The sequence below is a fragment of the Cibotium barometz genome, chromosome 33, assembly GCF_041138505.1.
Source record: "Cibotium barometz isolate CiBa-2024 chromosome 33, ASM4113850v1, whole genome shotgun sequence".
Lineage (NCBI taxonomy): Eukaryota > Viridiplantae > Streptophyta > Polypodiopsida > Cyatheales > Cibotiaceae > Cibotium > Cibotium barometz.
The window spans coordinates 31,089,594-31,104,971 of NC_141078.1; the positions used below are offsets into that span (position 1 = coordinate 31,089,594).

The following is a 15,378-nucleotide window of genomic DNA, read 5'->3' on the forward strand; positions in this document are numbered from 1 at the left end:
ATTCAGTCTTCATTGTGCTAAGAGCTCTCCTCTCTCTTGCTTTCAGCCCAAGACTAATCCAGCCCTAGAGCCCATAAGCTTGCTTCTCCAGCCTTGAGAAACCCTAGCTTCATTCAGGCCTAGGTGCTTGCATTCAGCCCTGAATTCAGCACTCAGTTCAGGCCCAGATTCAGCATACCCTTCACCCTCAGTTCAACGCCAGAATCAGCCTGCATAGACCTGCGTTTTTACACAGCCGTACAGCAGCAGTGCTGCGTTTCTGTTCCAGCCGTACAGCAGCTCTGCAGTTGCCTGATTCTCATGCGTTTCAGTCCTCAGCCCTCTCTACAGCTCAGCGTTTCTGTCCACAGCAGATTCCAGCCTTGGAGGTTCAGTCTACAGCAGTTTCCAGCCCTGAAACAGTTGTTTGCATTAGTGTCCAGCCTTCTGTGCATCATCCACACATTCAGCAGTCATCTGGTGAAGGTAACACAGCATTCATATGTGTTTTCAGCATTCTAACAGTGTGTAGAACAGTCCACCTTCTTCTTCTTTGAGCCTCAGGAGTGCAGCCCTTCCTCATGCCCTTGGGAAGAGTGCATAGGCTCGAGATCAAGTCATTGAGGTGTTTCTACAGCAGTGTACAGATCAGCCGCTCTCCGATCCTCCGAGATCTTGCGTTCGGCTTATCTACAGTCCAAAGTCATTCTCTCTAAAGTAATAAAGCAAATACTATCTCGTTATCGGGATAGGGGGCCCTTCAGTGGGTAATTCGGGACCCAATCTGGTGTACAGTTCTCATATCTCTCTCTCTCATCTCTTTAAATTTTGAAGTAATGAAATGGATTGCTAAACTCACGAAACTCAGGATACAGAAGACGGTGTGAGCATATTGTGTGACAGGATCAACCAATACAAAGACTTCTGCTGCATATCACATTGGTATCAGATTCAGATAGTCCACACACACCGTATCCCAGCGTGGGGGCATCCTCGGATGGTTAGATTGCGTTCCGGCACGACCACCGGGGGGCAGGACACTTTTACTATTTGTAAAGGTTTTCCTGAGCCTGTCATGATTCGTGGGGATAGAAGCATTCTTGGCATTCCATTGATTTCACATCTCCAGGCCAGACGAGCTATCCGCAAGGGAGCAGAAGGAGCACTCCTTTATGTTCGTGCTCAAACAGCCCCTCCCTCATTAGTAGCATCCATTACATCTTCAGTCCCTCAGTTAGCAGACCTCCTATCCAGACACCAGGACATTATGCTAAGGGACGATCTCCCACCCAGTCTCCCACCCTCTCGCCTTGAGGACCATCACATTGATTTGGTCCCTGGATCAGATCCTCCTAGCAGGTTTCCCTATCGTCTTTCCAAGACTTTAGAGGGCGAGTTGGAAAAGCAGTTATCTGAGCTTCTCCGAGCCGGATTCATTCGGCCTTCTTCCTCCCCATTTGCTGCACCTATCCTATTTGTCCAAAAGAAGGACAAGTCTGCACGCCTTTGTGTAGACTACAGGGCATTAAACAAACTCACTATCAAGAATAAGTTTCCTATGCCCAGGATAGAGTACATTTTGGAGCGTTTAGACGGTGCTAAGTTTTTCACTAAGATCGACCTCAAGAGTGGTTACCATCAGGTCCTCATTTTTGAAGCTGACATTCCAAAAACAGCTTTCAGGACAGAGCGTGGTCACTACGAGTTCGTAGTCATGCCTTTTGGGCTTACAAATTCACCTGCAACGTTCAATAAGATGATGTCTAGGATTTTCGCAGTCCACATTGGGAAGTGTGTTTTCATATTCCTTGATGACATACTAGTCTTCTCAGCCACTGCGGAGCAGCATGAGAAAGATGTGGAGAAAGTCTTGCAACTTTTGCGAGATAATCAGCTCTACATAAACGCCAAAAAGTCTATCTTTGGTGTTGAAGAAGTTCAGTATTTGGGCTACATCATCGGTTCCGATGGGATTAGACTGGACCGATCAAAGGTTCAAGAGATCTTAGATTGGGACATTCCTAAGACCGCCCAAGAAATCCGTTCATTCGTAGGTCTTTGTCAGGCCTATAGCACACATGTCCATCAGTTTTCCAACCTTGCAGCACCTCTTACCGACTTGCTCAAGGGGGTGAAAACTCGCAAGCAGAAAGTCTCAGTTACAGGTAAGGCACTTGATGCATTCCGTGCACTCCAGAAAGCTGCCTCAGAAGCACCTGTATTAAAGTTAGCATCATGGGACGAACCTTTCGAGGTCATCACCGATGCCAGCAATGTAGCCATAGGTGCAGTCCTCCAGCAGGACAATAGACCCATGGCATATTACAGCAGAAAGTTGGATGTCGCTGAAAAGAATTATTCGGTATATGACAAAGAGCTTTTGGGTGTGATCACAGCGCTCAAACATTGGAAGCCTTTTCTTTATGGACAGGCTTTCACAGTGAAAACAGACCACCAAGCACTTAAGTGGCTTCAGACTATGCCAAGTGCCCAGTGGAGTGATCGACAGGCCAGGTGGAGTCAAATCTTCCAACAGTTAGGAGGTATGATTGAATACATCCCTAGTAAGCATAACCCAGTAGCAGATGCTCTCAGTCGAAAGTCCAGCATCCAGGCAGTCCAAGAAGCTACCATTCTCGAAATCACGGGGAAGGACTTGGATAGTATGAAAGACCAATATGTCGACTCCCCTGAGTTTGGTACTCAGTATAGTTTGGCCCTCACTTCTGAGCCTGGCCACTATTCAGTACAGAACGGTTGGTTGTTGTACAAGAACCGTCTCTGTGTTACTTGGGAAAAGCGTTCCGCTCTTCTCCACGATGCCCATGACTCCTTAGTTGGAGGACATAGGGGTATCAACAGTACCCTCGAGAAATTAGAACGGTCCTTTTATTGGCCAAAGATGAGGCGTGATGTCTATGCACATGTACAAGCCTGTAAGATTTGTCAAAAAGTCAAGGTTCCCCATACAAAGAAGGCAGGTTTACTTCAACCTTTGCCTATCCCCGACGGACCTTTTATCGACATATCTATGGACTTTGTAGGGCCTCTACCAGCATCCACTGGATCCCGTAACACTCAGTGTTTTACCATTGTGGATCGCTTTAGTAAGTTTTGCATGCTCATCCCATGCAAGCATACGGCCACAGCCGAGGACGTAGCCCGTCTGTTTCTCAAGCATTGGTATCCAATTTGTGGTTTGCCTAGCACCATAACATCAGACAGAGATTCCAAGTTTACCTCGCATTTCTGGAGGGCATTATTTGAAAACTTTGGAACTAAGTTGCAGTTGTCTAGTGCATTCCATCCCCAGACAGATGGCCAGACAGAAATTTATAATCAGTTGGCCTTTGATGTCCTCAAGTCATACTGTCATGACCAGCAGTCCAAATGGGAGCACTATCTTCCATTGGTCCAAGCTATCTTGAACGACACTCATTCATCCAGTGTCGGACGGACTCCATATGAAGCAGCCTTTGGTCGTCGTTTTTCTTCTCTTTTGACGAGAATGGTGTCTCCATCTTTAGAGGCTAATAAAACCACGGAAGCATTTTCCGAGATCATTGAGTCAGTTAAGGACCGCTTGACCAAAGCTCAGAAAGCATATAGCAGACAGGCAAATAAATCTAGACGAGATGTCCACTTCAAAGAAGGGGATTGGGTCTATTTGCGTATCATGAAACAAAGATTGAAACAAGTGGGCAAACGTTGTCCCAAGCTTTCATTCCGTAGTTTTGGCCCTTTTCCAATAGTTAAGAAGATAAGTGATGTCTCAATGAAGTTAAAGTTGCCTGCCAGTTGGACAATGCATGATGTTTTCCATGTTTCTTGGCTAAAACCATATGTTGGTCCAGAAGTGTTTGATGTTTCAGATGAACAGCAGCCAGACGTGGTAGACGAGGCAGAAGTTATTGAGCCTGAGCAGATCCTTCTTCATCGATGGAAGCATGGTTCCGGTTGACGGATTCGTCAGTTCTATACGAAGTTCCGAGATCGAGGCACCCACGAAGCTGTATGGCTCGACGAGGAGTTCTTCCAGGAGTATCCCCAGTTATTGGCGGACTACTTGGAAGCCATGAACCTGCCGCCAAGCTAATTAGGAGGGAATGCCACATGCACTCTGCACTCAGTGCATGGTGACAAGATGGCTCATCATCAGAAGTGCATCAGTTGTACAGTTTTAGAACCCAGTAGGATGATATTTGTCGTACGCCGTGACCCCATTGTACATCCTCAGTCCAGGATAAGTCAAGCACGAGCTACGTAGGTCATTCCTCAGCCTTAGTGGGTCAGTCAGTCAGTCAAGTTCCTTAACCCACTTGGAGAGAATCATTCATGCATGTAGAGTCAGTAGAAGCCTTAGGGTTTGCATCAGAAAGCACTCTGCATCCTGCATAATATGCATTCACATGCCTGTGCATCATTTTTAGAACATCCCCAAAGCCTTAGGGAATTTACTGGGATTTATCTGGTATTTTTTCCATATTTATTAGTATTTATTTATCATTATTTGCATTATTGGGCATTTATAAATATTAACTTTATTAAATGACCAACCTCCAGTTAGTATAAATAGGCTTGCCTAGAGCCTCTTTTGCTCATTCAGTCTTCATTGTGCTAAGAGCTCTCCTCTCTCTTGCTTTCAGCCCAAGACTAATCCAGCCCTAGAGCCCATAAGCTTGCTTCATTCAGCCCTAGGTGCTTGCATTCAGCCCTGAATTCAGCAGTCAGTTCAGGCCCAGATTCAGCATACCCTTCACCCTCAGTTCAACGCCAGAATCAGCCTGCAGTGCTGCGTTTCTGTTCCAGCCGTACAGCAGCTCTGCAGTTCCCTGATTCTCATGCGTTTCAATCCTCAGCCCTCTCTACAGCTCAGCGTTTCTGTCCACAGCAGATTCCAGCCTTGAAGGTTCAGTCTACAGCAGTTTCCAGCCCTGAAACAGTTGTTTGCATCAGTGTCCAGCCTTCTGTGCATCATCCACACATTCAGCAGTCATCTGGTGAAGGTAACACAGCATTCATATGTGTTTTCAGCATTCTAACAGTGTGTAGAACAGTCCACCTTCTTCTTCTTTGAGCCTCAGGTGTGCAGCCCTTCCTCATGCCCTTGGGAAGAGTGCATAGGCTCGAGATCAAGTCATTGAGGTGTTTCTACAGCAGTGTACAGATCAGCCGCTCTCCGATCCTCCGAGATCTTGCGTTCGGCTTATCTACAGTCCAAAGTCATTCTCTCTAAAGTAATAAAGCAAATACTATCTCGTTATCGGGATAGGGGGCCCTTCAGTGGGTAATTCGGGACCCAATCTGGTGTACAGTTCTCATATCTCTCTCTCTCATCTCTTTAAAGTTTGAAGTAATGAAATGGATTGCTAAACTCACGAAACTCAGGATACAGAAGACGGTGTGAGCATATTGTGTGACAGGATCAACCAATACAAAGACTTCCGCTGCATATCACAAAAAGCATCGCCCCTCCTTTTTGTATTGGTTCTACTTATCTTGGTTGGGCCTACCACCGGTCTTGCTTGCTTGTGCTTTCTGTTCTGTAGTACGTTTTCGCACATTAGTTGAGTTCTTGGAGTCAGAGGCTCCCGTGCTTTGGCTTGGGGAAGGCCGCACTTAGCTCTGGCCCTTGTCGCTGATAGGAGCTACCTTGGAAGTTGGGCACTGCGGGTGTGAAGTGTTGGGCTTTCCACTGTCGTACTGCATCTTGGCACTTTGTGTGAGCGCTAGGGCACGTTCGAAGGTCGGTAGTTCAAGTATAACATCCCATTGAATTTGCATGTCCACACCATATAGGAATTGCATCTTGCTTTGATTTTCGCAACTGTAAAGCTAGGTGAGTGACCTTATTGGCAAATTGGAGGATTGGTTGTCCGTTTTGGTGCAATCCCCTGAACTCATCCTAGGGCTGCTCAAGATAATGAGGCGGTAGAAGCCGTTTCTTGAGATTGGCGGTGACAAAGTGGTCCCATTCATAGGCAGCAACCCGAGAATAGGTGAGAGAGAGAGGGGGGGGGGGATGGGTGAAGATGAATATGGAAGAGGTAGCTACTTCTCGAGGGCCTGAATCAAGGCCTTTTGCTCAAGCAGTTGTTCCCCCTGTTGTGTCATGATACATATAAATTGCCGGAACATTGCTTGCATCTGGTCCCCACTGGAAGCTATGCTTCCCAATGCAGTTTCTGCAGAAGTAACAGTCTCTTCCGGGATCTGGTGTTCTCTTTCATCGTCGGAGTTCACGATAGTGGGAGTGGTCAAGTCATTCCTTGACCGCAAATAAACCACCCACTATGTGTGTAGGAGATGTTTCTGGCCGCTTCCGGAGGCTATAAACCAACCGTCCTTCGAGGGACAGACAGGAGTCACACGGCAATGGGGAGTGCTACCGGCGTCTATAAACCAACCAAACGGGGAAAAAAATCTCTTTTTTTTTTCCCTTGGCTGAATTTCTTCACCAAAAGGCAAAGCTCTGATACTAGTGTGACATGCAGAAGCTTACAGATGAGGATTACACTTCCAGCCCTTGGTTCTTGACAATGAATAGCACAATGTAGAGGAAATAAGAGGTGCAGAGAGAGAGAGAGAAGAGACAAATGCATAGTATTGGGTCTCGAATACCCTCTGAATGGCCCCACCACGTATGGTGTATTTACATTATTGGATGAGTACTCAGTAGAACGACAGCTTCTGGCTGTAAATAGCCTGGACTGAACTGACTTTGAACAGCTTCCCTTGGTTGAGACCTTTTAGCCTGAAGACAGTCCCTTGATCTACACCTTTCCACGTTGCTTTGGTCTGGCTTGTCTACAGCCCTTAGACATTCAACACTTGCAGATTTTGAGATGATTTATGCCTCTTGCTGCCCATCCCTTGTATAGTGCCAATATATGCTAGTTGGTTTGTTTATGTAGCTGTCGGCATGTTTCAGCAGCCCACGACTTGCATATTTCAGCATTAAATGTGGTGCCTTTCACACACGTGATTAACTGTGCTGGCCGACAGGGATGCATGGGATCAACCAATGATATCCCAAGTGCCTAAGTGTCTCTTGGATAGCCCTTACATGGCTGTCCCTGAGATAGACCCACAAGGTCCATCTTCTGACCCTACCTTGGTGCCCATGCATCCGGCTAGAAGCCTAAAAAAGGCCTGGTACACCTCTACATCATTCCAGAGCGTGAGAGACGTGCGAGACATGCACACCTGACCATGACCCTCTATAGTGGATCTCTGGCTGACTTGTCCTGGACTGGGGCTCACAAAGGGCCAGTTACCACTCTTTAAGTCCTTTACCCGCTGTACAAATATGGCCATATGGCATCCAAGTGTGGGATGCACATGACCATTTTTGTGTGTGCTATATGCGTGGAAACAAAAAACGTGTTTTGTCCTCACAAAATGGACAAACATGAAATGCGCAGAAGGACATGAAATGCGCAGAAGGTTTCAAAAAACCTACGAAACCTCCCATAAAACTTGTTTCGCCTAAATTTTTAAGGAAAATTTTATTTTCTTGTCCGGTCTGATCGCGTTTTGCTTGTGCCTGTTTACGAGCTGTTTTCATGAGTGGGAGAAATCTGAGTATCAATATCAGTACATGTGCAAGCACAAATACAAAGGGGCTCATCTAGCGTGATGTCCTCCTCATCCATCTAGGATATTTAGCATAGAGGAATCTATGACTATCAAGAGGCTCGCCATGCTTTCGTCTCGGAAATCAATCTCTGTGATGATGGAGAATCTCCCTAATCTGGGGCTGCAGTGTGGGAGGCTGTTGTGGGCAGGCTCTGCTATCCTGGAGGAGTGGGTCTCAAGCTCCATCAAGTAAAGTCCTAGGCAGTGCTGGTCCAGAAGTCAAGAATCTTGGATAACGGGCCAAATCCTTCCCAAAAAAGATCATCAACATTTGTTTGAGTTCAGCCTTCTCCAAATGCCTGTAGAGATCATTACAATGGTAGAATTAGGTTTCCATTTGTGCTGGTGTTTGCTATCTTCTCTCTGCTATACACGAGCACTTTTTAGATAGATATGTGGCTTGCTTGCATGGTAATGAAATGGATTCCACATTCTATGATATCTCTTTTAAGGCCTTCTTCAAGAAGCCGAAGGGAGACATGAGCTATTCCTAAGAAAAGATCCTTCAAAACTTTTAGTATGCACACAGCTGGATATATTCACTCTTGGTTGAAGGTTTTGATATTCTATCGGATATACAGTGGCTGTGCACTTCAATATATGAATGGTACTAAGTAAGAAGAATGTTCAGAAAGCATGAACACTTTTTTTTTTCCTTTTTTTTTTTCATTAATAGACCATTGAGCAGTGGTACTTGCTATTTACTCTTTTGCTTGTTCATGCACTTACGTGCGTGTGTATTGATGTTAGAAAGATGGACCAGGTAACCCTGGAGGCCAGTCATGGACTGTACAATGGCTGAAGTTTGATAATTCCTACTTCAAGGTTGGATACATTAGTTGAGTCTTTTTTTTTTGGTTGGTTGGTGTGTGTGTGTGTTTTTTCGGGGGGGTGGGGGGTGATGGGGGGTTAAGCTGAAAGAGGTTAATCTCTGCAAGACAAGCAACTAAAACATGGGTTTTTGACCAGGATGTAGAAGCAACTAAAACATGGTTTTTTGAATAGGATGTGAAAGCAAAGACGGATGCAGATCTTTTGGTACTACCGACGGACGCTGTACTCTTTGAAGATGCTGACTTTAAGGTACTTGTCTTTGATTCATGTAAGACAAGTTGCAATCCCCCGTGGGCCCCGTGCGAACCCACCCACAAGCATTCCCTTCTCTTCTTTCTTTCACACATGCACAATGAAATGCATACACTACCTCTAGCTGAGATGTAGGCAGCAGTAGTAGAAATGGACCTGTTGCACAGCACTAGGAGACACGCAGGTTGTTTCCGAATACGTACCACAAATCCTCTAAGTAGCTCTAGACCCCCATATACAATGTTGCACTGTCGCAGCTACTTGGCATCCGGGCAGGCAGGGTCTACTCCAAAAATAGCCCTCCACTGATTAGTTGGAAGGCCACATGTAAGAATAACCAAAAGAAGTAGGAGACGTGTATGAGTGCCAAAGTCTGTGGAAAAACATCATAAAGTGAAAGGAAACATGAGCATTTTTCATTTTTCTTGTATCCCCCAATGAATCATTGACTGATAGGGTTACCTAGCTTTGTCAGGTCTTGAACATGCACATATAATATGCATACATACACACATACCTACATGCATGCATATGTACATACATACATGTGAATTGTGTCCCCTCTGTGATGATGCCACGTGTCTGAGACACCAACATGACTTGAGTCAATCATAGGGGGCCAGCCACCAAAGAAATATGTGATGGATGTCTGGGTGGTATCCAGCTCCCCTCTCTGTAGTCTTTGCAAAGCCTCTTTGTGATGATGCAGCTCAAGCACGTAAAGGCCAAGCATTCCTGATCTGTGTAGTGCATCACCCATGGCCAAAACCCTGTTAGGAGATAGTGGAACTTCCTTTTATCTCATAATAAATTGGGCATAAGTGTCACCATTTGGCTGCCCAACTGGTCATTCCCCATCTTCGTCGCACCTTACGGGAGGCCAAACGTCCTTCGTGCCACCGGTAATGTGACCAGGACTTGGATTCTGAGTGCTCGGGAATCCCAAGTGTGTGTTTCCATAAACGGGAAGCCATGGCAAAGCACATTTGCACACATGTTTGCATGCCTGAAACTGTTTTTGTGTGAAGGCGTGCTATGATGTGCCCAGTTCATAGGCTGGGGACACCCGCCGGTGGATCTTGAGTGTGCCTTTCTTCTGACATGTTTTGTGGCATGGGAACAGGTGGTAAGTATTGCCAAGAACCTTTATTTTATTGTTTATAAGGCATTGTAGTGTTTATAAACTTTGCAGGTTCACATTCATTTTTGCTTGCTACAGGCAACCATTTGCAAATTGAACCCATATCTGTGATCCTCATTTCATAAGCATCCTATTCATGCTATCAATTCTTAGTTTTCTTGTTATGTGCTAAGAGAGAGAGAGATGGAATCGTTGTATCAGGTGTATGCTGAAAAATATGCAGAGGATGAGGAAGCTTTTTTTTACGACTATGCACAAGCACATGCAAAGCTTAGCGAATTAGGTGCTAAGTTGGACCCCCCTGAGGTAATCATCCAACCCTGAAAATTTTGAAAGCAAATTTTAGAAAGCTATACAACTGTGCACATGTGATGGGATAACTAATTTTTGCTCACCGATCTTGCAGGGATTCATTATTGATGAGGCTTCACATGCTTAGTAGAAGAACTCTTTTCTAAAGAAGCTACTAGCTCAGGGAATAGATGAATCTACTGAATGTTGTCAATTATATTGATAAAGTTTGCTTTTAGAGACCAAACATGCATAGGTTATGTGTAATTATTACCCCACAAGGGATAAAGCTGCAAACTGTTGTATACGAAGAGTGGTGTCAACCATAGTTGTTTCTCGTACCGGTACGAACCCATTCGTACTGTACGGTTCGTACGGTGCGATACTGTACGATATCGTACGGTATTGTACGGTACGAGTGTTTTTTTTCTCTCTTTTTTTTGAAAAAAAATAATCCAAATGCTTTAAAAAAATATAGAAACCCTGCTTAACGAAGATCCCAAATGCTCGCAATACTTCGCAACTTTCGTGTCCACTCAGTATTCCATATGGGGCTGTTGAGAGACCCAAAAAATTTGGCAAGGTAGACTGGTAGTGTATACTTGATTGGTAGGATGAGAGAATCTTGCTACATCACTTGGAGATTCTTGGTATAGGTAGGCTAGACAGTTAGATTCTCAAGTTATGTACGAGGGAGAAGATTTGGACATGGCCATTTTGATCTAGAGAGGAGTTCCTAAACCTATCACCCTAGATGCACTGCTCATATTTGTGCAAGGACGGTCCCTTAGCCATAAACGCTACATTGGGAGACCTTTGGTATTACATTACCCATCCAGGTTCTTTTTTGGAGACAATCGGGAGATCCAACTAGGAGAGACACATATCCATGTTTTGGTTCCTCAAGCATTGTAGACTCCTTTCCTCCCAACCTTTCCTCACATTCAAGCTTGAAGCTCCGTAGGTTGTAAGTGTAAAAAAAACTATATTTTATTGTACGGTATCCGAAAATTTCATATCGTACGAAAAATTCCCGTATGGTATCGTATTTTTGTACCGTGACAACTATGGTGTCAACTGTGACATCCAGTGCACATCCTTCAAACTGTGGCATCCACATGAATTGCATGTTCAATTTCTTTCAAAAGGACGGATGATACATGTTGGTGGTTAATCATAAAGGTTATCTGGTTCGGGCCATGGCCTTTATATCTATATAATTGTAAAGTCTTGTCTTCTTCTCCCAACCCAAACATATTGAAAGCATTGCAGTCCATGATAGAATATCATGTCAGCCTATGTCCACCCATCTCATTTGGTAAATAATCCACCAACAAGAAGGGAAGTTATGGAGTTCCTTGAACTTTATTTCAACCAGTCAAACCAAGCTTTGATTATATTACAATCATGGACACAAAGTAGAATTTTGGACCTTGGGTCTTGGCTTTTGACTTTCTAGCTAGTGTATTTATGGCTCCTGAATTCCTACTCGTGCTCCTGTTCTTAGGTTCTTGCTCCAAGTTCTCACTCTTATCTTGCTTCTGCCTCAAATTCTTGCTCTAAAGATTTCCATTTGGAGTCTTGCTCCTAATTTCTTGCTCCTGTTTTGAAGTTTGTGCTCCTATTCCTACTCAAGTGTGACTTTATTTCCCAGTGTGACAGGAAAACTTGCTAGGAGGTGTGGCCATATTGAGGGTGGCTGGACATTGGAGGTGGTTTTTTCATTTTGTTGTTAGGTGTGTGCATGTAGGTTTATGATATGTCCCTCAATGGCATGAATCCAACAAGCCAAACGGCTCGACATTTGGAGTTTGTTTGCATAGTATATAGCATAGCTATGAGTCATAGCATAGAAATGCTCCCTCAAGTAGGGAAGGGGATAAATAATTTGTAAGGTGCACTAAGGCTTAGATCAATTTGTAGTGTACGAGGGGATGGATAAATGTGGCTTGCATGCATGGTTGGGGCATGCATCGAAGATGTAATTTTCATGCATTCAAGCTATGGGTAATACCTCACATTAAAAAAGAAAAGTCTCCCTTCGATTTACAAACTTCCTCTACTTTGTTGTTTGATGCCTTAGCTTGTACTTGATGATGGTCTCTATAACTTCCAACCTATCCTCTTGCGTTGGTATTTCTCAATTTGTTTTCAATTCGGTTAATCAACGTGTTCTTGTAAAATGTGTGCACCTATGGTCAAAGTAGTAACTAGCTAGGATCTCCTTTCAATTGGGGATAGGTATTAGAAGGACCGCCACCAAGAGAGCTCCAAGTCTAAGGAGCCCAAGGTGCAGGTGGCGGGTAATACATAGCCTAATGTGGTGGTCAATAAACATGTAGATGTGTAATTTTTGGGAGGCAAGCAAGCTAGACTCAAATTAATCAATTACTCAAATGAGTAACTAAGTTAATCACAATAACAATTGAACACAGATAGAGTGTTGGACCCAATGAAGAAGACATAAAATTACTTGTATTACTTTGGACGATAGCTTTACTATACAAGAGTTTAATTAAGCTTAATATGTGTCTCAATCCCATCCCAAATCTGCTCACAAAGTCGTGTTGAGATATCGAGCTCAACTAGTGCTATAGCGGATATTGATGACCCGCTTGGGTGATAACTTTTGCATCTACGCCACTAGCATGGTTGGTGAGATTAAGGGTGATATGCGGCCAGTGGGATGACAGGCTGTGTGAGCCATTTTGGATTACTAGAGATTGGCATAGTTATAGTGTCAGCTCATTTAGTCGGGTTCACATTATGGACCGACCCTTGTATGTTGTAGTAGTTGAGTACTAACCCATATAGTGTGTACTCTTATCTTTATGTTATGTTGGTTGAGTAGAGAAGAAGAAGATAGAAGAAAATTTAGCTATCCATCTCTCTTGTGTCGTCTTGCTCTCTTTTGTGTGTGTATGTTTGCTTGCTAGGGTTTGAAGCTCTCCCTCTTTTCCACATTCTCTTTATGGTATCAGAGCTTGGTTCGTGTGAGAGCTAAGGAGGCAAGCAAGAGGCAAGAACAAGCAAGGAAGGAAGCGGTACTACACAGGTAAGAGCACCATCATCTCTTTTCTCATCTTAGTTTAGGTACAACACCCCCTCACAGTAGCTCTGGGAGCTATATATCTCCGATTGAGGAGCTGTCTTCGCGGGAGTGGACCTACAGGACAAGTATATAGTCATGTTGAACAAAGTTTTTCAGCTAGATTCGTATTTTAGGCGCGTTACGGGTCTCGTTTTGTCACTGCAGGGTATTTTCGATAATTTTCTAGGAGTTCTGGTAGAGAATTGTTTATGCTTGAAATCTGGTTATTGCAGTGCAGCAATGCATTTTGGAAGTGCAGACAGGGTTTGTAAATGTACTGTTGATATTGGTTGTATGTATATGTACTCTGGTAACATTTAGTGACACACAAGCTGTACTGAAGTACCGTTGCTACAGTAGTTACATGAGATACTGCTGTATTACAAGTTGTATACAGAAGTTGTCTGTATGTAGGTTATTTGATTGCTGCAGGAAAACATGTCTTACGAAATTAATCAGATTGTTAATGAGAAGCTGGATAAGAATAACTTTTATGCTTGAATGATCAATTTTTTAATGGGTAAAGGATTTTAGGATTATGTAGAAGGAGACAATAACGAGCCTCCAGAGTTATCTGAGGAGAATGCCACTCCTGCAAATATAAAGGCATTCAAGGATTGAAATCACGGTGCAAGAAAAGTCATGTACTGGCTTTCAATTAGTGTCACAGACACTATGATAGGACACATACATGATATAATCACTCTAGCAGTTGCATGACAGAATCTGGTTCAGATGTTTCAGACTAACACAAAGGCAAGGAAGTTGCAGTTAAAGCAAGAGTTGCATACTGTGGAAAAGAAAAGCATGTCTATCAATGAATATGCCTTAAAAAGATCAAGGGTATTATTGAATCCCTTGGGTCTATCAATGTATCAGTGGAGGATGATAATTTGGTGAGTGTCTGTCTGAATGGGCTTGGCAAAGAGAGTACAAGCCATTCAATATCTCCATTGTAGTTAGGGAGAATATTCTCAACTTTCGAGACTTAATATCTATGCTGATCATAGAAGAAAAGGCTTTAGGTGAGGATTCTTCTTCAAAAAGCAAGAACACATCGGAACAGGCCTTCTACTCTAATTAAGGTAGAGGTAGAGGTAGAGGTAGAGGCTGTGGTCGAGGCCAAGGTGATGGCCGACAAGAAAATCAGAATTCTGGACAACAATAGTCCAATGATTGACAACAGCAATCATACACACGTGGAAGAGGCCAATCTAGAGGCAGGGGGGAGCCAAAGAGGCCGAGGTGGTTAGCAAAGAAATCAAAATGTAAATAGCATAGAGTGCTATTACTGTGGCAAACCAGGACACATGGCAAAGGACTGCTACAAAAAGCAGAATGACATTAAAAGTGGGAAGTTGCAGCTAGGCAACATGCATCATCTAGCAAACATGGGGGTGATGATAGAAGTGAGCAGCTGTTTGTGATGCAGCACATACTTAGTTTCATAACAAGGGATGTGTCAGGACTTCAAGATATATGATATGTGGATTCTGGCGCCTCTAACAACATGACCAATCATGCTGAGTGGTTTAGAGATAAGTAGAAAATGAAAAAATCAAGTTATGTAGAAACATGTGATGATACTGTGCATCCCATTGCACATGTTTGTAAAGTGCCATTGCCTATGCAAGATGGCAAAATGAAGTATTTGGCTGCTGTTCTTCATGTTCCGAATATTATAAAGAACTAAGTTAGCAGGTGATAAGATGAATTAAGATGTGATAAGATGTGTATGAGATGAGGTAAGAAGTATATGTGATAGGATGCATCTGATCTTTCCTCTGGGGTTTCTTGTATCGTTGGCATTCATCGCAACCCTTCACAAAGAGTGATGCATCTTGGAACATAGTGGGCCACCAATACCCTGATTGTAAGATCTTTCGCGCAATTAAGTCTCCTGAGAAGTGACCACCGGCTACGCCCATATGTGCCTCTTGCAAAATGTATAGATACTCATCCTCTCGGGCACAACGCCTAAGAACGTCATCCTTTCCTGTTTTATAAAGAGTCCCGGCTATCAGGCAATAGGGTTCGCATTCTTTGATTAGCTTTCGAGCTAGATCTTTACGAAGCTCCTTGGGTGGAAAGCCATTAACCAAAAAGTTAACAATCTTCTCACTCCATTCAGGCATTGTCTCCACCATGAACA

At 43.8% G+C, this 15,378-nt stretch overlaps 1 protein-coding gene across 4 annotated transcripts in view; it reads left to right on the plus strand.

Annotated features, from left to right (window-relative positions):
* The window catches only part of LOC147619479 (putative L-ascorbate peroxidase 6, chloroplastic/mitochondrial), a 62,820-nt gene extending 49,230 nt beyond the window's left edge, over positions 1–13,590 (plus strand). Inside the window, exons 8-11 of one of the 4 annotated variants that reach the window (XM_086773160.1) lie at positions 8,368–8,442; positions 8,623–8,700; positions 10,046–10,150; positions 10,251–10,448. In XM_086773160.1, the coding sequence (XP_086629286.1) occupies positions 8,368–8,442; positions 8,623–8,700; positions 10,046–10,150; positions 10,251–10,283 (291 nt within the window). In that variant the 3' untranslated portion in view covers positions 10,284–10,448. Of the gene's footprint in view, positions 1–8,367; positions 8,443–8,622; positions 8,701–10,045; positions 10,151–10,250; positions 10,449–13,116; positions 13,191–13,391 lie in introns of those variants that run through there. The other 3 variants (XM_086773161.1, XM_086773162.1, XM_086773163.1) reach the window with 3 other exon arrangements.
* Positions 13,591–15,378: the final 1,788 nt, after the last annotated feature.